We start from the raw sequence: 23,060 nt of genomic DNA, 5'->3' as shown, positions 1-23,060 counted from the left end.
ATATTTTTTTCTTCATACCAAACATCGGTAGTCTCATTTCCTCTTCCCCTTCCCTCCCTTCCTCTTCCCCTCTTTCTCACAACGTAATGGCAAACTTTCAGAAGATATTTGCTGTACCCACAAAACTATTCATATTCTTGGGCAGGTGAACAGAGTGCTAACTGGCAGAGCACTTGCCTAGCCTCTTGATCTCCAGCAATAAGAACAAAAAGCATTAACCGATTAATGATGTGGTTGTTCACTTTGTAGATATTCTTCAGCTTCTGGAAGAAGAACGTGGATTATGAAACATTTAAAGCATTCAATGATGCATGCCTTGTCTATGATGGCAGACTTGTAATTGATACAGACTTCCATACCAATGACGTAGCCATCAGAGCTGCTGGCTCCCTCACTAAATTCTCCAACAGATATTACTCAAATGAGTGGACTCACAGCAACTTCAGTTCTAAAGAAATTGGGTTTCAGCTGGCAGCAGCTATGCTCCGTCTCTTTGATCCAACCATTGAACCTGTGACCGAGCCACCAGTGGATCCTGACTGGCTCATCCCGACGTACAAGGGAGCCAAGATCCAAGGTGTGTAAGCCAAGGCCTTCCTCTCCTTTAATGAGGCCACAAGTGGGATGGATCAGTGTTCAGAACAGCCATTCACATTTCTCTTAAACTTAACCCCTCAGTCTCTCCATGGGTTGCCACAGAGACACAGTAGGAGTCTCATTTCTTAGATGTATATTATGAACCTGGCAATATCATTATTACGGTCCACTGCATACTGAGCATTTATGACAGATGACCTCCTAACAGCAGTCCCCATTTTACAGACTGAGGAATATTAGTAACTTCCCTGCTGATCTTGAAGCTGGTGAGCAGTGGTTTTCCCTAATATATTCTTACCATAAGTTCAGAGATGAAGAAACCCTTCCAGGCACCTACCTTAGCCTGGTCTCTTGATGGATAAGCTTAACCATTTACAGCTGTGAAACAGTCCACACTGACTTAGGAAACCTTGTTGACCTCTAGGAGGTGATGCCACAAGTCAAGCAGGTGTTTTTGCATTTACTTTATGTTGAATTTATTCATGTGCTGTAAGTTTTTTTTCTTCTGTTTCTTCTGGGATATCTTTTTCTTCTGTGCAACTTCCTGTTCTGGCTTAGGAACAATGTGTTGCTTTTCAGTGAAGGTCCTCTCAGTGAGGCAGAGGGGAATCCCTGTGTGGGTTAATCTGACCATGAGCTCTTTAAGTTCTCCCATGCATCTGGGGTGCTTTGTGGACCTAGATGTATTCAATGACTACAGAGTCTACATCCAAACCCTTCAGTTCAACATTACTCAACAACATTGCATTTTTAAGCACATGCAGCAAAAATCCAGGTTTTGGGGGCCATAGACTATGGGTTCACCTCCACCATTGTACCACTGGAATGGTATATATTGCTCCTTTAAAGTAATATCCTTCAGATTCTTGATGGTTTTTTGGATATGTATACCTTTGATGGCCTGGGCAGTTTCACAGGTGTTCTTCAAGTGAACATGAAGATTTAAGCCTCTTGGTTTGCATGATTTTATAGGGCTTTCTGGGTCAAAAGTATATTAAACCATTTTCACAGGCCACCTCACACTGCATACAGGAAAAGGAAGATAGATTTTTTTAATGGAGAGAGAGAGAGAAAGAGAGAGAGAGAGAGAGAGAGAGAGAGAGAGATCTTTTAAAAATGGTGTATTTATGGCTAGAGAGATGGCTCAGTAGTTAAGAGCTCTGAATGCTCTTGCAGCAGACCCTGGTTTGGTTCCCAGCACCCACATAGTAACTAACAACCTTCAGTATGCTCCAGTTCTGGGGGAATCTAACACCCTCTTCTGGCCTCTGTGGGCATTGCACACATGGTGCATTTATATACATACAGGCAAAACACACATAAAATTAAAAAAAGAATTTTTTTGGTCTTTTTGAGACAGGGTCTCCCTGTATCCCCAGCTGACCTGGAACTCACTATGTAGACCAGGCTGGCCTCAAACTCACAGAGATCCTTCTGCCTCTGCCTCCCAAGTGCTGGGATTAAAGGCGTGAGCCACCACACCCGGCCCACATAAAATAAAATTTAAATGGTGTATTTAAATGTTGCATACCTTCTAGCCAGAAAAATCCACATCTTTACAAAATTTTATGTTAATTTCTAGGAGGCTCATGGAACAACCCCTCATCTAGTAAGCAGAATAACAAGCTAAAGAGATCAGTGACTCACATTCTGTTCTCTGTCTTCCTCTTCCCAGTGAGATGCCTCAGACAGATTCTGCTCTGCTTCTCCTCTGGTTAGACCTTAGGAAATTCCAGTGGTGACCTCTGGCAGGCAAGAGAAGAGAGGGCCCTCAAGTACCAGAACCTAATCAGGTTTAAGGGTGCCCCCCCAAATAATAAGGACTTGATAATGATAGTTTTCTAAGACATTAACAAAGAACTTTGTCAGTTTTCCTTATAGAGTTGTTTTTAATATTCTGGCTCTATTTGGGGACCATGGGAAATGGGAACACCATGCAATATTCAAGACTTCTAGAGCTCATGGTCTAGTTAGGGTGTAGGTCAGGGTACAGAGAGCTGTGGGAAATTACTAGGCCATCTTTGCACATCTTGACACCTCAAGGACTATATTTCAGGGTATAATAGTTTCATCATATTTATTTGATTAAATAAAGTTTAGTGAACCCAGAGCCTCCCTTGCTAATTGTCAGTATTATAGCTGGAGTTTGATACATTGTAGGCATCTCTCTTTGTATTGAATGATAAAATATAAACAGTTTCCCAGTTAACCAACAGATCCTTTCTGATGTGGAAAACTTGCCATTTTCTCTAGGAGGCATCCTTCCTGGGTCCTATCATTACCTGCATATCTCTAAGCCTGCCATTCCAAGTCCTTTGGAGATACAAAGGGCACAGCCTGATTTTGTAAGTATTATTTCTGAGTTTTAGTTTCATTTGAATGTGACACTTTGTTTTATGGGAAGATGAAATTTTTGACTAGGGGTTTTTCATGAAATGCATTGGTTCACACATCATAAACCCCTTGTACTCATCAGCATTCAAGATAGCCTCTAAGAATCTTTGCATCTCTTGGCCTCCCACACTGAGCAGAGTTGACTGGTTTAACCAGCAGGACGGGTACTGTAGAGACTACAGCGTGTGATTTCCAGAGCTATAGTTTGCTTCTGTCTTGCCCCCTTCCAGATAACCTGCTGCCATGTTGTAAGGTCATTCAAGCAGCTCTTTCAAGAAGTCCATGTGGTAAATAATTAAGGATGCATGTACCAACTATAGGAGTGACCTGCCTTAGAAGTAGGTCTTCCAGGCCCATTCAAGCTTTCAGTTGCCTACAGCTTTAGCGAGCATCTTGGCTGTAAACCTAGGAGACCTTGAGCTCCCAACTAAGACACTCCCGATTTCTGAGGTCATGTGATGATCAAGTTTATTGTTGCCTTAAGCCATCATGTTTTCTTTAGTAGACTTTTTTTTTAGAGTACTTTTAGTTTCATAACAAAATTGAGCAGAAGTTCCAGCGATTTCCTGGATACCCCTTATTCCTCCTCCCCTGTATCTCCTTCTCAGCTATCCACCCTAGGTACACCCCCTACTAGAGTGACAGTTATTAGAACCGATAGACCTACATCAGTACATCATTATTAGCCAGCTCCCATAACTTGCATTAGGACCCATTCTTGGCCTTGTATATTGTAGGGGTTTCAACAAGGTACAACATATAACAATACATTGACCGCCAGCATCATAGAGAGTCACCCTGCTACTCCAAAATTCTGTGCGCCTCCTTCCTCCTTCCATTCTATGGGCTCCCAGCCTCTAGTGTTTTTATTGGCTCCATACTTTTATCTTTCCCAGAATGTCATGTGTGTGAACTATTTTTCTTGTTGTTGTGGCCAAATACCTGACAGTAAGCAACTTAGGGAGGGAAGGGTTTATGTCAGCTTACTGTTTGAGGACACAATCCACCATGGTCAAGAAGGCATAGTAGCAGGAGTTTGAGGCAACTAGTCACATTGCTTTCACAGTCGGAAGCAGAGAGATGAATGCTTGGGCCCAGTACCTCTCTCCTTGTATGCAGTCTAGGACTTCAGCACATGGAATGATGCCATTCACATTTAGGATATTATCCTCCCCTCCATTAACCTAATCTAGAAACTCCCTCAGAGACATGCCCAGAGGTTTGTTTCTATGATGATTCTAAATCCCAACAAGCTGACAGTCTGGGTTCACCACCACATCGTATAACTGGATCCACACAGCACGTGGCCTTTTCACATTGTCATCTTTCACTTAGTAATGCACATTTAAGTTCCCTCCATTGGCTGTACAGCTCATTTCTTAAAGTGCTGAGTAATAGTCCATTGTCTGGGTATACCACAGCTTATCCATTCATCTACTGACAAGCAGTAAGTCATTAGGTATTGAGGTAGCCTGTGACACACCACCAAGTTTCTAAAACATCTGCTTTTGTGGCAATGGAGCAAGCACATTATTTTGGATCAGGAATGGCCACTGGGCCTTGCCGTCTTCCTTCCCTCCTGAATTATATTGAAAGACCACCTGGGAAAGTGGGAGCTATGGGTGGGAATTATCACTGGTCTGTTGGAAAGCTCCTCAAGTAAGCTTCTCTGATAGATGGTCCCAGTCCCAAGCTGGGATTTTGTCAAATGGTGACTCTGTTTCTCATGTGTCTCCTTGTTTTTATTCAGTGAGGCAGTCACTGGGGTTGCCTGCTTAGCCTCTGTTCCTGTTCTTATCTTACGCATATTTCTAAAGGCTGATATGACCAACTTAACATAAACGAATTTCTAAGATTTCCTTGAAGGTAGGGCTAGCCCTCTGGCAAATTCTGTCCAATCAGATACTTATAAAAAATTCTAGAAAAGTCCTCAAAAGCTATTAGAAAAAATATTCAAACTGTCACAGGCCATTGGCCCCTTACCCTCACCCTTCAGGAAAACTGAGTTCTTGGATTTGCTTCCCATGAGCTTTGAACAAGTTTTTCATCTTCTGCATTCCTGGAGTTGTTATTGATCTCTTGTACAGAGCAATGCTTAGAGCAAAACAGGTGGCCAGTTAACGGTGGAAGTTCATGTTAGTCCTCGTTCCGGATGAATAGTGAAACTTATTCTTCCAGGGAAAAAGAAAGAGAGTCTGTATAAATTTTGTTTCTCTTAGGCCCTTCACAGTTTTTGTTTTTGTTGGTTGGATTTTTGTTTGTTTATTGGTTTTGTCTTCTATGTAGTTCAAAAGCTGGCTTCAAACTTGCAATCTTCCTACCTCAGCCTCCTGAGTGTGGGGATTACAGTCAAGTAGCACCATGTCCAGCTTCCCTGTTCTTTCAAGTGTCCTATATACATAGTCTGATCCAAAATGCTGTTACAAAAAAGAAAACCCTGGGATGCTAGCAAATAATGTCCCAGTTCCTGTTACTATATGAAGCAGTGACATACTAATAGTTATCCCACTCTGATGAGAGTCTGTGGTACAGAAATTCAGATGGCACAGGGGAACAGCTGGCCCATGTTCCACAATGTCTGGAGTCTTAGGTAGGAAGACTAGAAGCTTAGATGAGTGTTCTGGATTGTCTGAGAGATAGTTTACTCATAGTTAAAGCTTATTACTTTCCCAGTCTGGTGCAGATCCAAGACAGAGTGCCCACAGAGCCTTCCCCCTTGGCTGTCCATGTGACCTGGGTAGCCTGGGACCAGTCAGATTTCTCTGTGACAGCTCAGGCCCTCAAGTGCAAGTACTTTCCCTGGCAAGTTGGCATATGCATTGCCTTGTACCGCCCAGCCTTGCAAATCACTCAGCATCCCCCAACACACACACACACACACACACACACACACACACACACACATACACACACGCCTGCACTTTGGTTAGAACAGCTGTAGTCTGCAAGTATTCAAGGAATGTACAGAGACCCATCTTTCAATGGGAAAACTGTCAAGGTAGAGAATATGGAATGGAGACCACTGCAGCCATCTTTGGAAAATATAATCTACATAATGAGCTGAGACATTCAATAAACAGGATGAAGCCCAGGGTGCTCAGAGGCTGCATTCTTTGGCCACTATAGTTAGATAATTTGAACCTGATACAACAGCTAGAAAATGTTGGGCTCAGTTTTAGATCAAACTAGATTCTTCAAGGGCACTCACTGCATGATCCCCACATGCCATGCCCTATATTCATGAACTTCACATCTCTGTTTTCTCTGCATAAAGTCAAAGGGGGAGCCAGAAGGGGTTTTATATAATGAGAGTTTTAATAACAGTGCAACTTAAATAGATTCTTTGGCTGGTGCTATGACAGTTTTTGAACAGGACCCCTGACTTTAATTAACCATTTTGCCAGGTGGGCCTCCTTTTTAATTAGTACAGAAGATCTAAGCAGATTTTCTCCCCATTTTATTATCCAAGAAAAAAATGTAGGATGGCTCCATGGCAATCTTTTGGAGTTGGAATTAATTTAAGTAAAATGGTTGCCAAAATAGTGGGGCAGTCACCTAAATACAGCCAGATGATCAAGAATGTGGCCCATGGAACAGCATTTCTCCAAGGGAACTGAATTATTTTTACAATAGATATGGTTCAGATTAATCTTACTAGACTTTTCTAATTCTCAGTAAGTGGAATATGAAGTAGGAAGACACTTTAGTATTCACCAGCTTTTTGCACAATACCCTGACAAAAGGATGAAAGGACCCCAAGTCGCCTACATAATAAACTGATTTGCAGATTCCAGTCCACATGCTCTGTTGGCTTATACACCACCAAGGAAAGAAATTTGTCACAACAAATTCTGCCTTGGATACTATCAAATTTAAAATTGTATTTGTCATGAGAGCTGGGGACTTGATTTCTTGAACACCAAATCTGGTAAATCCTGTGTCTTCCATTTGGCAGGAATTCCGAAGCCATTTTCCAACCTTTGTCAAAATTATAAAGAAACTCAAAAGGATAATTGTAATCAGGAAAAAAAAAAAAAAGTCATGCCAGAACTCCACCAATATCTTAAATTCATGATCCAAATCTCCTAAGAACTTATTTATATATACTTGAAGAAAGACTGTAGATACCCCCTTCTACTGCCCCCCCACACCAAATTGGAAATGTATGCAGTATTCACAGTTCCCCAGGACACCGGCTGGATGGCAGAGCTGAGAGTGCCTCAAGCCACCATTTAGTGGAGTGAAGTTTATGGGGAGGGATGCTGAGAATTCTGGTCTCCACCCTGATCTGCCACAACTGTGACTAAGAGTGGGGATATCACAAGCGTAGTCTGTGGCTGAGAAACCAATTTATATGTGAACTGCTTTTAATATCGATGTATGATATTTTGATGCATTCCAAGTTTCCAGCCTATTCTACCCCACTCCAGATATGCTAATATGTGCCAAAACTCATTAAAATTGACACAGTTTTCCATAGTCAAGATCAATAATTAGCAAAACCTCCACATTACTTCCTCTATAGAGTGGCAGTTTGCTGGTTAGTCTTTTCAAGCCCTTATAGCTACATGGCACAGTGTGTTTAGGATTCTGCTGACACCATACAGAGCAGAGCCAAAGACTGTAATTCAATCTTTAAGAAATAAAGCAAAGCATGCCATTGGACACCACCCTCATGGAACAGGCTGCCATTGGAGGGCATATCATGTCAGACTCTCTCTGCTCCCAGCCAGCAAGCCACCAGGTTTCCTTGGTAGTCTGTTATATCCCCACCACTTTGGTAGCTGTGGCCTACATCTTGAGGTGTTTAGCCGTGGATGTGAAGCCCAGATTGGCCTCCTGTTGAGTCCTGAGAAAAACTGGCAGCTCTCACCACACCAGTGCTGCTGTGGGCGTGGGTGCTCTCAGGGACCCCAAGCAGGCTTACCACAAATGCTCCGACTGAGGGGTGACCTCTCCTTCAGCACTTACCCACTTATGGTTTCCTAGCTTCCTCACCAAATCATCCTTTTCCACCAAGGGGTCAGGAGGCTAACTCTAAAGCTACAGATGCCAAAATCTGTGTGTGTGGTCTCTGAAGCCTTGTGTTTACCTGGGAAAGGCACATGGCGTCACACTTGCTAGTCTGTCATGTCCGTGTGTTCTGAAATGATGGTTAATATTCTGAACCATCCAAGTAAAGCAGATGTCATGTGCTCACACCCCACGTGGGGGAATTTGAAAGTCACAACTCAAGGCATTACACCTGAATGAAAAACTCCCAGGGGAAGCCAGGACTAGAAAAAAAGGCTGTGGTTGGAGCAGAGGGTGTAAGTGAATGAACAGGAGTACAGACACCCTGTGCAGAGGCTCAGACTAGATCTTTCTGAAGTCTCTGGGAAAGTTCTCCCTTCTCCCCATTCTCATTCCTGCTGGAGCCCTTCCCCCCTTCCCTTTGCCGTCCTTGCTCCTTCTGTGTTCTGTCTCAGCCTCTATTCTTTTGTTCATCCAAAGTCTGGTCCTTGCTATAGCACTGCCAGAGTACTTAAAAATATCTTTCTTTACACTCTTAGAAGTGATAGTGATCATTTAAAATTAGAAACTACGTGGTTGGCTTCAGTTGTCAACTTGACACACCTGGGAAGTGAAAACTTCAGATGAGAATTTCCTCTATCAGATTGACCTTGGAGCATGTCTGTGAGGGATTTTCTTGATTGTTGAGTGATGTGGGGGAGCCCTGCCCACCCCACCATAGGTGGTGCCACCCTTGGGCAGGTGGTCCTGGGTTGTATAGAAAATCAGGCTGAGCACAAGCCAGAGGAACAAGCCATAAGCAGCCTTCCTTTATGGTGTCTGCTTCTGTTCCTGTCCTAACTTCCCTCAGTATTAGCCACACAAGCATGAGGTCCTGAGTTCAAACCTCAGAACCCAGGTAAAAATGCTGGGTGTGGTGGTACTCACTTGATATCCCAACTACATTTGGAAACAGGAGGATCCCTGAGGCTAGCTAGCCTTATCTAATCAGGAAGTTCTAAGCCAATGAGAGACTTGTCTCCTAAAAGAAGTTAGATGGCTCCTGAAGGTTGACTCTTGGCTCTCCCACACCCCCCATGATGTGGCCCCTTGTTGTGAACCATTTTCATAACAGAGAATGTGCTGTGGACATAGTCTCTTGCCATAAGTATATTTACAGTGGACTCCCAACCTCTCCTTTGAAACATTATTGCCCAGCCTCTTTCCAAATGGTATCTTCTCTCTTCCCCACTCCAAAATACCCAAGTTTATCATTAGTATTTGGGGTTGTCCCAGAGTCTAGTCTCTGAATGTGCCTTCTGGTGTTTCCTTGCTCATACCTCTACAAGTCGACTGTATCCTCCTCCCTGTTCTGCCATGTGATATCAAAATGCCCATCATTTGCTTCAAATCAGCTTATAAAGTTAAGCCATGTGACTGAGTTATTTTCCTGTTGCTGTGATAGAATACCCTGATAAAAGCTACTTAAGGGCAAAAGGGTTTATTCTGGCTCACAGTTTGAGTGTACAGTCCATCATGGCAAGGGAGGTCATGGTAGCCAGAACTTGGGCAGCTGGTCACATTCCACCATTCCAGCCACACTCAGGAAGTAGAGAACAGTGAATGTTGGTGTTCGGCACACTTTCTCCTTTTTATGCAATCCAGGACCCAAGTCCAGGGAATGGTGCCACCCACTTTTAGGGTGGGTCTTCACAGCTCAATAAACTTAATCAACAGAATTCCTCACAAGAATGCCCAGAAGCTATTCTAATCTAAATAATCCCTCACAAGTGTGCCTGGTGGCAGTTCTCTTAGTTGAGTCCAGATCCTATCAAGTTGACAGTCAACACTAACCAGCACATCAGGCGTCCCAGTTTCAATAAAATCCCCAGTTGACATCCAGGACTAAATAAATGTTTGAGATCAAGGCAAATTGAACTGCCTTAGATTTCTAAATGCCACATCCAAGTTCAGAGTGAAAGCTTAAATCTATGTGCACTCAGAAAAGATTTATTGGTGTTACGAGTGTACTAAATTCAGAGTCTTGGGGCAAAGTCAGTCCAGCTACCACCAAGAGCCTGTGTTTGTCTTCTGAGGTTAGTGGGGAGCAGGACTCCAGTGGGGTGACAACAGCCCCCAGGGCTGAAATAGGAAAGGTAGTCAGGGCATGGAGCTACAGTAGTGCCCTTCTTTGTGGTCGGGTTCAGGTGGCCATTTTAGTCAGTTTCCAGAGGGCAAAATGCCAGAAATCCCCACCTTGAATAGCTAACAAACTAAAAGGTTATCCACAGAACATGTGAGGATGTTTGCCATAGTCTCAAACCTTCCTCCTGGGACACAATCTTATTATCAAAGGCCTGATTATCATCAGCCAACCTCTTTCCCAAGCCCAGCTATCAGGTTTTCAACTTTGTTTCTTTTAAGTATTCTTTAAAACAACAAATCCCTTGTGAACACTTTGACCAGGATTTTTTTTTCCAAAGTGGTTCTGTGAAATTTGACACTTCAAACACATCACAGAAAAGAAACCTAGTTCCTTTACTGAGATATTGAATAATGGAAAATTGGCTGTTACCTAGCAACAACTTAGAAACACAGAAGGATGTAATGACAATTGAAAATACCTGAAGAAAATTTCGTCATGGAATATGTAGCTTCTGACACACCATTGTCTTCCCTTGTGTCTTGGCAATGTGTATTACTGTTATTTGCAACAAGTAACAAGATATAACTTGCCTATGACATTTGGAAAACAAAATTGCTATGATAAAGTTCTCAAAGTCAAGAAATGTTTCTGATACTGTTCTTCTGATCCATCTTTTGTTCCCACCAGGGTTCAGAAATAATAACAGGTAATGTGAAAGATGGGACGTACTTCCGACTTCACATTAACAAGTATAAAATGGTGGAGACCATCACATGCCTTTCAAAGGCACCTTTCCCAGTCTCCAACTATATACAATTGTTTGGACAGCATGAACGGGTCCTCAACAACCTATGTATTCGTTATGAGGACAAGCAGATCACAGATCTCTATAGGTAAGTGGGGCAATGAATTTGATTGTGGGGACATATAATTATATGTGATGTTTCCTGAATGAGGGATGTGTGTTGTGATGCACCAGAGAGCAAAACAGGAATCACTGGGAGAAGCCAGAGTGATCAAGATGTCATTGCAGCTTAATAATGAATATCTGACCACCAGCACTGGCTGGAGAGCAAAGGATCACACAAGGAAGTTCATGAACTTGTATACGTCTACACCTGGGCCACCTCAGGTGCAACCGTGCATGATGTTCATGTCATGGAGGGCTGAGATGAGAGGATAGTCAAGTCCCTTTCCACATGGGGCTTCTAAGAGCAGCAATAAGAACCTTAAAGAAAGGATTAGGGTCTGGATATAGAAGAATCTGGCCCCAGGAGGAATTCTGCAGCCACCAGACAGGCTGTTTGTGATTCCACCTTTTCCTCTGAGCATGTGTAGCAGCAGAGGTGACTTGTTTAGCAAAGATGCTTGTAAGGAAATTCCTGTTCTAGGTGATCTATAGTCTTTTTAAACTCTTTTATAATAAGTTTTATCAACAACATGTCAAGTTCCTTTTTTAAAAAAATCTCATTGGATTTGGTGGGAAATGCATCAAATCTTAGATCAGTTAGATGACAATTTGCTTCTGTGATATTGATCCCAATACCAGCATAGTATAAGTCTCAAATTATTTAGGATCCTTGAAGAATGCATGACATTTTACAGCTACTTCTGGATGCAGCTGCTGTTTACAAGGTTAGGAGAACTTCTATACACAAAACAAGATGGTTCAAATTCAGTGCCTGATATAAACAAGAATATAAAATAGAATTTGAGTATCTTTGATACCCATAGGATGACTGCCAGTATCAAAATCCGTCTTCCCTCTTAAAATTTTTAAATTATGGAATACTTTATACAGCAGAAAAGCATGTGAGACATTCTTGTATGTGTTTAGGGAAATAATATTGGCAACTCAGGAGTCTGCCACCCACATTAAGAAATAATTCCTTACCCCAGGACACTGAAAGCCCCTTTCTGGGCATATCCAACTACTCTTTGGGAGGATGCCACTATTTTAAAGTTAGAACTAGTCATTCTGTTTCTTGTAATCAGGCAGTTTTTTCTATAAAAGGACAGATAAAGCCTTTGTCACAAGTTCTCAACTCTGCCCTTGTAACAAGAAAGCAGCAACCGATGATACATAAGCAAATGGATGTAACATGGCCCAATAATGCAACATATACCAAAACAGATACTGACTGGGTTTGATGCAAGACTTGTAGTTTCTCAACCCTTATTTTGAACATATATATAACACATAATTATAATTATAATTTCCTAAATAATATTACTTTGTTTTGTCTGCTTTTATTTAAATATTCTATTTAAACTGTGTGAGAACCACCTGTGTTGATGGATGCAGCTCACTTCTTCTTCCTACCGTGTTGCCTTCCAGTGTTTAATCCATTCATGACTTTTTTTGTTGGTTATCGTTTTAAGTTCTTTGTGCTGTTACAAACAGTTCCATCGTCATTGAGAACATATTTCATGTGTATAATTTCCCTAACAGTGTCCCAGCCCTTTAACTGCTGGATCCTGGCAACCTGTACACCTCACACTTACTGGTTGATGCCCACACATCTTCCAAAGTAGTCATATCTGTCTACACAACCCACAGCGGTGCATGATGGTTCCTTACTCCTGTACATATTAGTTATGTTCCAATTTCAAAATCAGGCCAGCCTGGTCAAATGCAAAAATATCTTATCCTGGGTTTAATCTACCATTCCATGATTACTAATGCAGTTAAGTGCCTTTTTACTTGTTCAGAGGATGTTTATGATAGTTCATGTGAAATGCCTATTTGTGACCCCTTGGGTTCTCCTCTTAATGCCCAAGAGTGCTCATATATCTTGAATGCTTCTTCTAATTTGAAATTGTTCTTTTCTGTATGATGGCAATTAATATATACTCTTAATTTAATATATTTTATATTCTCTAATATAATCTATTTGTCTTCTTCAAGAGCATCTTTGAGATTTTTGTCCGTTTGCTCCACCAAAAGTTTTATAGTAAACTCATCATGGTCCATGAAAACCCCATTGGATTTGATGGACAATGCATTAAATTTTGGCTCAATTAGGCAAGACATGACCTTTTTGATACTGATTCTTACATAGTATAAATCTCAATTTATCTAGATCTTCTCTTGTGTCTTTCAATGAACTTTTAAATTTTTTCCATAAATGGCTTGCATGATTTTTGTTTGGTATGATCTAAAATACCCTATATTTTTTATTGCTGCTCTAAACATCATTTGTATTAGGCTAGTGAGATGACTCAAAGGGTAAAGTGTGTGCTGTAGAAGCCTTGTGATCTGAGTTCAGTACCCAAAACTTATGTAAAAGTGGAAGGAGGGAAGAAATTCCTCAAAGTTGTCCTCTGACCTCCACACATGTGCCTTGGCACACATGTACCTGCACTTATATACACATACAATAATAATTAAAGCTTTTCTAAACATCATTTTTATTATTTGTTGCTGGTGTATAGAAATTCCCTAATTTTTTATATAGTCTGTGTCCTGAAAATTTGCTATTAAACTCTAGTAATTCAAATTATTTACCAGTCGATTCTTTTAGGTTTTCCACATAGAGAAAACTATATCCTTTACAAATAATGTCGGTTCTATTTCTTATTCAATCATTGTGATTTCCATTTGTTTTTCTTGTCCTACTACACCGGCAAAACTATTTGGCATAAATTACTGTAGGAGGAGTTAGAGAAGGCACACTTGACTCATTCTTAATCTTATAGGTAATGTGTTCAGTATTAAATGTGTGACATTCAAAAAATATGTGACATTCACCATGTTATAGATGCCTTTTATTGGGCTAAGAAAGTTCTTTTGAAGACTGAATTTCTACGCTCTGTGTTGTGTGTGTGTGTGTGTGTGTGTGTGTGTGTGTGTGTGTGTACTGGAGATTGAACCCAAGGCATACCCTCTGCTGCTGATCTTTATCTTAATTCAGTATTTTTGTTTATCATGAATGTAGTTTTGCTTTTTCTTCCAAAAGGAGTACTTAATTTCTGAAACCATTTATGTATAAGGAATGCTTCCTAGTGGTTTCAAATATAATCCATATCTTCATAAAGTATCAAATTATTTAATCATAGGTTTTCCCTTCTTCAAACATTTAGAAACTTGACTCTGACTGGATGTGTTGACTTAGAATCCTTCAGTACATACCCAGGAGTGATGACATTAATTGAGTCATATTGTAGTGGAACCTCCACACTGACTTCCACAGTGGCTGGACTATTGTACATTGCTGCCCCCAGTGGATAAGTGTTCTCTTTTGTCCACATCACTGCCAGAATTTCTTGTTCTTTGTTTTCTTAATGAATGCCATTTTGACTGGCTTGAGATGTAATCTCAATGTAGTTTCAGTTTGCATTTCTCTGATGGCTAAAGTTGAACATTTTTCATATGTTTATTGGCTATTTGTACTTCATCTCTGGAGACCTATTATAGCTGTTCATTTCATTAGGACATTTATTGGTTGGGTTGTTTGGTTTCTTGTTATTTAATTTATTGAGTTCTTTGTATATTCTAGATATTAATTCTCTGTCAGATGTATAGCTAACAAAGATTTTTCTCTCCCATTCTGTGGACTGTCACTTCACTTAAATTAATTGCTTCCTTTGCTATGCAGTTTTTTTATTTCATAAGTTCCCATTTGTGAATTATTTACATTATTTCCTGAGAAACTGGACTCCTATTCAGAGTCCTTGCCTATGCCTATACTATCTTGAAGTGCTTTCCCTACTTTTTCCTCTAAGAGTTCCAGGTCTTACATTAAGGTCTTTAATACAGTTGGAGTTGATTTTTGTACAAGGTGAGAGATTGGTATCTAGTTTTATTCTTCTACATGTAGATATCCAATTTTGCCAGCACCATTTGTTGAAGAGACTATCTTTTCTCCAGTGCATAACTTTGGCATCTTTGCCAAAAACACATGGGTCTATGTGTATTCATATTTGGTCCCCTATTCTATGCCACTGAACTATACATCTGTGTACCGTGTTATTTTGTTACTATGGCTCTTTTGTGTAACTTGGAGTCAGATATGGTGATACCCCCAGCATTATTCTTTTTGATCGAGATTGCTTTGATTCTCTGGGGTCTTTTGTACTTCCTATTAATTTTGAGATTATTTTTATATTTCTGTGAAGAATGGCAGTGAAATTTTGATGAAGATTACATTGGACCTGTAGATTACATACATATTTGTAGATATACTTTTGGTAGTATAGCCATTTTCATAATACTAATTCATAATCCACAAGAATGGGAGGTCTTTCCATCTTCTAGTGTCTTCTTCTTCTTTCTTCAGTGCTCTAAAGTTTTCATTGTAAAGATCTTTCACTTCTCCTTGGTTAAGTTTGTCCTAGGATTTTTTGAAGCTATTGTAAATGAGATATTATTCCTAACTTTTTTTGGGCAAGTTTACTATTGGACCATATAAACGGTAATGACTTTTTTAAAGAAATTATTTTTATTCTATGTGTATGAGTGTATTGCCTGCATGGATGTGAGTGCACCCATGTCGTGCAATGCCTTCGAGTTCTAAGATTTTTTTTTTTGTTTTTGTTTTTGAATTTCAGGCAATTGTGGGGTTATTTTCTCGATTTCATTCTCAGAATGTTTATTATTTGTATATGGGAAAGCTATAGATTTTTCTGTCAATTTTATTTCCTGCTACTTTTCTGAAAGTGTTTATCAGATCTAAGAGATGTCTAGTGGAGTCCTTGGGCTCACATATATAGAATCATATCATCTACAAATAGGGATACATTGATTTCTTCCCTTCATATTTGCATACCTTTCATTTCCTTCTCTTGTCTTATTTGTTCCAGCTAAGACTTTGAGCACTATATTGAACAAGAATGCAGAATGTGCAGCTTTTTTCGTTCGTAAATTCAGTGGAAATATTTGAGGTTTTCTAACTCAGTATAGAGTTGGCTGTAGATTTTTTGTATATAGGCTTTATGATGCTAAGATAAACTATGAATTCTAGTTTCTTTTTTATTGAATTTTTATGAATTTTATATAATATGTTTGGATCATATTTAGACCCCTTCCCCTATCTTTACCCATCTTACAGCCCACCTGCTGGTTCACATACTCTGTCATACATGTTAGGCCTATCAAGCCAAGTTTCTGTCCCCAAATATCCTTTGGTGTGTATCCATCCACTGGAGCCTGGTTAATCTAACTACTGTCATATCCTTAGGGAAAGCCAACTCTCCCTCTCCCAGCAGCTATCAGTTGCCAATAGTTCCTCAGCTAAAGTTTAGAATTTCTTATCCACTTCACTTCTATGCTGGGATTTTGTCTGGTTATAGCTTACATGGGTCTTGTGCATGCTGTTTCCATTGTGTAAGTTCGTATGAGTAACTTCCCAGCTGTCTGGAACACTCTGTTTCCTTGTGGCCATCCACGACTGCTGGCTCTTACAATCTTTCTCCTCCCTCTTCCACAATGGTCCCTGAGCCTTGAGTGGCAGAAGTTTGATATAGGTGTCCTATTCAGGGATAAGTACTCTGCTCTCTTCTGCACTTTGGACAATTATGGATTTATGAGTTAATCACTATCTGTTGCATGAGGAAGCTTCACTGGTGAGTGTTGAAAGATGCATTAATATTCTTTCTTCCCCCTGTTCCACTATGTTCCCTGAGTCTTAAGTGTAGAGGTTGTGTTATAGATGTGTCACTTTGGGCTGGGCACTTCACGGGCACTCATTCTCTGCATTTGACCAGTTGCGGAACTTTGTAATAGTTTCCATCTGTTGTAAAAAGAAGTTTCTTTGAAGTTTGGTAAGAGGTACACTTGTCTGTAAATAAAAAGATACATAGTCAGAATATAGTAAGAAATTATGTTGGTCTAGGGATATGACAAAAGTAGGTTTTTCTCTAGGCTCTATGACCTCCACAACCATGTGTATTTGGCTGTGTTTACAATACCACACATGAGTTCCCTCCCATTGAGTGGGCCTTATGCCCAATTAGACAGCTGTTGATTACCCCAAAGATAAAAGTGTCACTACTACACCAGTAAAAGTTATTTACTGGGCTGGTCATTTTGGTTCATAGACTTTACACCTGGATGGAATCACCAATTGGTTTTCTCCCTTGGCAGTATCCTCTGATACTAAGGGAGCTAGTCTTCATGGAAGAGGCTTCCAGATCAGTTCAGGCTTGATTGCTCCAAGTCCTGTATACAAAGTACATCCTGCTTTCAGCAATAGGGTCTTACCTTCAAGTCCAGGGAGGTAATCAAGGGCTGTGACAATAGCCTGAGTTATTTTGGGAGTCTCTTGGACTCCCTTGACCAACAACTCAAAGGAAGGTTTCTCCTGCCTGGCACTGTATTTTTTGTTATATACCCTTTAGCTATACACATGCACTCCTATATGTGCTGTGTGTGTATTTTTCAGTTGGTTTTTGAAATAATACATTTCTCTCTGTTTTTTCATGCCACCTAAGGGTTATTTATCTCTCCCCTCTCTCCTTACTGTATAACCCTTTGTATCCCCTCCCCAGTTAAAGTATCTCCCCTGCCCCATTTTTCCCATTAGATTACACTTGTTACCTACTATCCCCTCTCTTGAGCTCCTACTTCCCCTTTATCTCCATTGTTCCTTTCAATTTTCCTGGCTCCTTCAGTTACATCAGAATATATATTCACATCTAAGGATTTGGAGCAAAGAGCCATAAATGAGAGAGAATATATGACACTTGTTTTTCTGAGTCTGTGTTACATTACTTAATATAACACTTTCTAGTTCCATTCATTTACTTGAAAATTTCATGATTTTGTTTTCCTTTACCATTGAGTAGAACTCCATAGTGTAAATGAGGCACATTTTCATTATCCATTCATTGGTTGAGGGGCATTTAGGTTGTTTCCATTTCTTAACTATTACAAAAATAGTAACAACAAACATGGCTACACAAGTATATTTGCAGTAGGATGAGTCCTTTGGGTATATGCCAAGGATTGGTATAGCTAGGTCTTATGGTAAACTTATTTTTAGTTTTTTAAGAGTTCTCCACACTGGGGGCTGGAGGGATGGCTCAGCAGTTAAGAGCACTGGTCGATCTTGAAGAATTCCTGGGTTCAATTCCCAGCACCCATATGGCCCCTAACAATTCTCTGTAACTCCAGTTCCAGAAGAATATGATACCCTCATCTGACCTCTGTGGGCATTGCATGGCAAAGGTGCACTTACATACACACGAATAAAATAAGAAATAATAAACAGCTGGGCATGGTGGCGCACACCTTTAATCCCAGCACTTGGGAGGCAGAGGCAGGCGGATCTTTGTGAGTTCAAGGCCAGTCTGGTCTACGTAGTGAGTTCCAGGACAGCTGGGGTAACAGGGAGACCCTGTCCAAAATATGACCTGAACCTATTTACATGATATTTTACATTTATTGATTTGTATACGTTGAACAATCCCTGCATCTCTGGAATGATGCCAACTTGATTATGGTGAATGATCTTTTTGATATGTTACTGAATTCGATTTACAGGTATTTTATTGAGAGCACTTATAGGTCTGTTCATCAGAGAAATCTGCCTATAATTTTGTTGTTGTATCTTTGTCTGGTTTTTGGTACCAGGGTAATACTGGCTTTGTGAAAAGATTTTGGTAGTGCTCCTTCCTTTCCCATTTTATGAATTAGTGTTAATTTTTCTTTAAAGATGTAGTAGAATTTAGCAGTGAAACCATGTGGGCATGGACCTTTTTAGTTGAGAAAATTTTTTATTACTGCTTCAGTCTTGTTGCTTATTATAAGTCTGCTTAAATTCTTATCTCATCTTGATTTAATTTTGGTAGCTCATATGTGTCTGGAAATTCATTCCTTTCTTTTAGATTTTTCCAATTTAGTGTAGTATGTCTTAAAGTTATATCCTAATGATTTTCTGAATTTCATTGGTATCTGTTGTAATGTCTCCATTTTCGTCTTTAATTTAATTAATTTTGATCATCTTTTTTGTTTAGTTTTGGCTAAGGGCTTATCAATCTTGTTTATCTTTTAAGAGCACCAACTCTTTCCTTTGTGGAATCTTTGTATTTTGTTGTTGTTCCTTGTTCATTAATTTCTATCTGAATCATATTTCTTTCTATCTACTGATTTTTGGGTTTGGCTTGTTCTTTTTCCAAGGCCCAAGATGCATTGTTATTTATTTGAAATTGTTCTGATTTTTTAACATAGGCACTTTTGGCTATAAATTTCCGCTTTAAGACTGCTTGCATTGTATCCTATAGATTTTTCTATGTTGTATTTTCATTTTCATTCGATTCTAGAAAATTTTTCATTTCTTTCCTGATTTCTTCAATGACCCCATTCATCATCCAATAGGTGTGTGGTTCAGCCTCCATGAATTTGTGACTGTTCTGTAGTTTTCTTGCTGTTTACTTCTGCTTTTATTCATTGTAGTAAGGTAAAACACAAGAAATTATTTGAATTTTCTTATATTTTAAAGACCTGCGTTGTGTCCTAGTATATAATCTATTTTAGAGAGTATACCATGGGGGCTGGGAAGAGTGTGTCTTCTGTAGCATGTGGAAGGCCTATTAGGTCCATTAATCAGTGATGTCATTTAGTTCAGATGTTTCTCTGGTTGGTATTTTGTTTTGTTTTATTGTTTTTTGGGGGAGGGGGTTCTTTTGTTGAATTGACATGTCTATTGGTAAGAATAAAAACACAGGTATTTTAAAAGCAAATTCATTTTCTTCTTAGCACATGCTTTGCTTATTGATGTCCCTCAACTCTACTTGAATCATTTGAATTCCGGGGGACTCATTTGTCTGTTCAAGAAAAAAAAATCTACTCAGTGGTGAATGATATGTTAGGAATCTTCTGTGAAAAGAGAGAGGGGAGAGGGGAGAGGGGAACTGTAACAGAGAGAGAGAGAGAGAGAGAGAGAGAGAGAGAGAGAGAGAGAAATGTTTTCACATTTAACCAAATTCAAGTCCATGGCTGATTCACTTCTGAAAAAATTGTTTGTAATCATACAGCATGGGTGAGCTTAGGACCACGAGTCAGGGCGCAGGTGTTCACTGATGATGGTAATAATTATGAAAGTTAATTTGATTGGTTAAGAGTGAACATTTGGGATGGCCAAAGAAGAGTGGACAGTACTTGATAGCCAATGATGCTGCCTGACATCTGTCAAAAAGAGCCCAGGGACAGGAAGACAGTGGCCATGCGTTTGAAGTGAGGACCTGAGGATCCCACCATGCCTTGGCAGGCAGGCCCATACATGTGTTCCTGCACACGCAGCTGTGGCCACATTCTTCTTAAGTGCCACAAAATGCTGCCAGGTCCCAGTGCTGATTCTTGGCCCTGTGCCGCCCTCCCTGCCTGTTGTCAGAAAGCTGGCTTGGCACTTTCCAAGCAGGGTGAATGGCACAGCTGATTTTGGCCACAATATGATTAGAAAATTGTTTTTCTGACCCTGGCAGCACCAGCCATGTCTCTTGTTCAAACCTGGGTGCATTTTCTCTGTGCCCTCTGTACACTGCATCGAGGACACCTTCCTCTCTGCTGCCAGGCCTGACTGTACCCAGTGCTCTGTTTTCCTGCAAGTTACATGCCAAGATCTGCTCCTCTCCCCATTCAGACAAGCCCTCAGGATCTTTTCCCTCCATTTTTCCATATCTATTCCCACCTCATCCAGGGACAGAGCATTTCAGGCCCTGGTTATGCCAGGAGAAATGATGGCAGGCATGCAGGTGAAATGCTGGTGCAGTCACCTCACAAGCAGTGACTCACTTGGAGCTACATGGGGACAGGCAGGCGAGCAGTCAGCCACAGTGATGCACAGGCTCACAGCTGCCACAGGACCACAGAGCAGCTGAGGGCTGCAGCCCAGGTTGGCTCACAATCCATCTGTGTTTTATTCTTTGTTTCTTCATAGTGCCAGTACAAACCACTGGCACTGAAGAGAGAGAACTAATTTACCACTGGAGTGTGTGTGTGTGTGTGTGTGTGTGTGTGTGTGTGTGAGAGAGAGAGAGAGAGAGAGAGAGAGAGAGAGAGAGAGAGAGAGAGAGAGAAGAGCTATTTCACCACTGGGGGGTGTGAGGGGGGTAGAGAGAGACAGATACAGAGAGAGACAGAGAACTAATTCACCACTGGTGTGTGTGTGTATGTGTTATTGTATGTGTGTATATGTGTGTGTGTGTGTGTGTGTGTGTGTGTGAGAGAGAGAGAGAGAGAGAGAGAGAGAGGAGGTATTTCACCATGGGGGGGGTGTGAGAGGAGGATAGAGAGAGACACAGAGGTAGAGAGAGAGAGACAGAGAACTAATTCACCACTGAGTGAAACAGAGAGGGAACACTAGTTTACCACTCTGTGTGCAATAGAGAAAGAAAAGAAGGGGTTGATTAATTGGTTAATTTACCACTTTGGAAAAATAATAGAGCCCATTTTTTTTTATCACTTGCTGGTTTCTGAACCATCCACCATTTTAAAATCACACAGTAAATATGTTGCTAAAATCTGTTCTTTCCTAACTTCTCCGTGAAATGTTTGTGTCCTTAGCTGTCACATATTCAGACACACACGTGCACAAATATACAAGTGTACACACAAGCACGTACCCACTCTCTCAAACCTGTCAGTCTCTGTGTGCTAAGCCTTTGACAAGTTTACAATAAACAGAACCTTCTTCCCTGCTGGCTCTGCCCTTCCTTCCCAGGACACTGGAGGTGACAGGAACTTCAAGAAGAGTACCAGATGTCTGCAAATGGGAGCGGTGGGTAGAGAGAGAGTGCAGGCTGAGGCGGCTTGCTGAGATACAGCGTGTCCCAGACTTTAACAGGCATGCTCCGCATTTTCTCTGCCTTCTTAACTCTATCTCATCTTCTTTTTAGCCTCACTTATGGATGACCTTGCAAAAGAAAGGTCATGCCTACTGACTCCCCCGCCCCTTAGCCTTAATTAACAGTCTGTAGCATCCTTTGTCCTCACAGCATGAATAGGTCTTGCCCTAGCTTCATTGTAAGAGCCCATCAGATACTCATATACCTTGATTAAATCACCTCTTTTCACATCTTAACATCTCAGCTCTCAAAGCCGCCCCATTGGCCTCTCTTCCTGTGAGCACTGCCATCCTCCACCACGCTTCCTGAACACTCCACCGCCTACTTTTAGTGGTTAAGTGCTGCTGTGCACAGTATTCTAAATGGGATCTGAGCAGGCCCTTTAAAAGGCTGCCATTACCTTTTTGAACTGTCAGGCTCCAGAAGTTGTTTCCCTAGGAAAGCCACCTTGTGCTGCTTCTCTTTGGAACTGCAAAGCAGGATGCTACTGGCCCACACGGTCCCCATATTGTTTATTAGGCTTAAATTGGAACCATGCAATCATGACTAGAAGCTGTCTTTCTTCTCTCTGTGGCCTTATGCTGTGCCATGTAGTAAGCTGCATACTAAATTCCAGGAGCCATTTACCCAGACTTTCCAAAATCTAACTGCCCACTCTTCCTTCTCAGCTTTGTACAAACAAAAGGCGATGCAGGAACAATCTCCCCGAAAACCCCTTTCCCTCTGCCATAGTTTATATCTGGAATGCCCTCCAAAGCCCAGGTAATAAAGGCTTGGTTCCCAAATGGTGCTGTTGGAAGATGAAAGAACTTTCAAGAGGTGGAACCTGGAGGGCTGGCAAGATGGCTCAGCAGGTAAAGGTGCTTACTGCCCAGTGATACAAGCCTGGTAACCTGCGCTCAATCTCCAGAACCCATGTAAAGGTAGAAGGAGAAAACTGATTCCACAAAGTTGTTCTATGACCTCCATACGTGTACCATGTCATGTGTGTCCACATATCACACACATCATAATAATAATTTAAAATTTGGGGGAAGAGGGCTGGAGAGATGGCTCAGCGGTTAAGAGCACTGACTGCTCTTGCAGAGGACTTGGGTTTGATTCCCAGCACCCACATGGTGGCTACGAACAGTCCTTAACTCCAGTT

At 40.9% G+C, this 23,060-nt stretch overlaps 1 protein-coding gene across 1 annotated transcript in view; it reads left to right on the top strand.

The window, feature by feature from the left end:
• The window catches only part of Cfap61 (cilia and flagella associated protein 61), a 319,254-nt gene that overhangs the window by 250,919 nt on the left and 45,275 nt on the right, over positions 1–23,060 (top strand). Inside the window, exons 23-25 of the mRNA XM_008841463.2 lie at positions 250–577; positions 2,851–2,942; positions 10,817–11,022. Of these exons, the coding sequence (XP_008839685.1) occupies positions 250–577; positions 2,851–2,942; positions 10,817–11,022 (626 nt within the window). The remainder of the gene's footprint in view (positions 1–249; positions 578–2,850; positions 2,943–10,816; positions 11,023–23,060) is intronic.

Source organism: Nannospalax galili, unplaced genomic scaffold (assembly GCF_000622305.1).
Source record: "Nannospalax galili isolate Female #2095 unplaced genomic scaffold, S.galili_v1.0 scaffold510, whole genome shotgun sequence".
Classification (NCBI taxonomy): domain Eukaryota; kingdom Metazoa; phylum Chordata; class Mammalia; order Rodentia; family Spalacidae; genus Nannospalax; species Nannospalax galili.
Note: the sequence above shows the minus strand (reverse complement) of the source record. Positions and strands in the feature narration are given on the sequence as shown.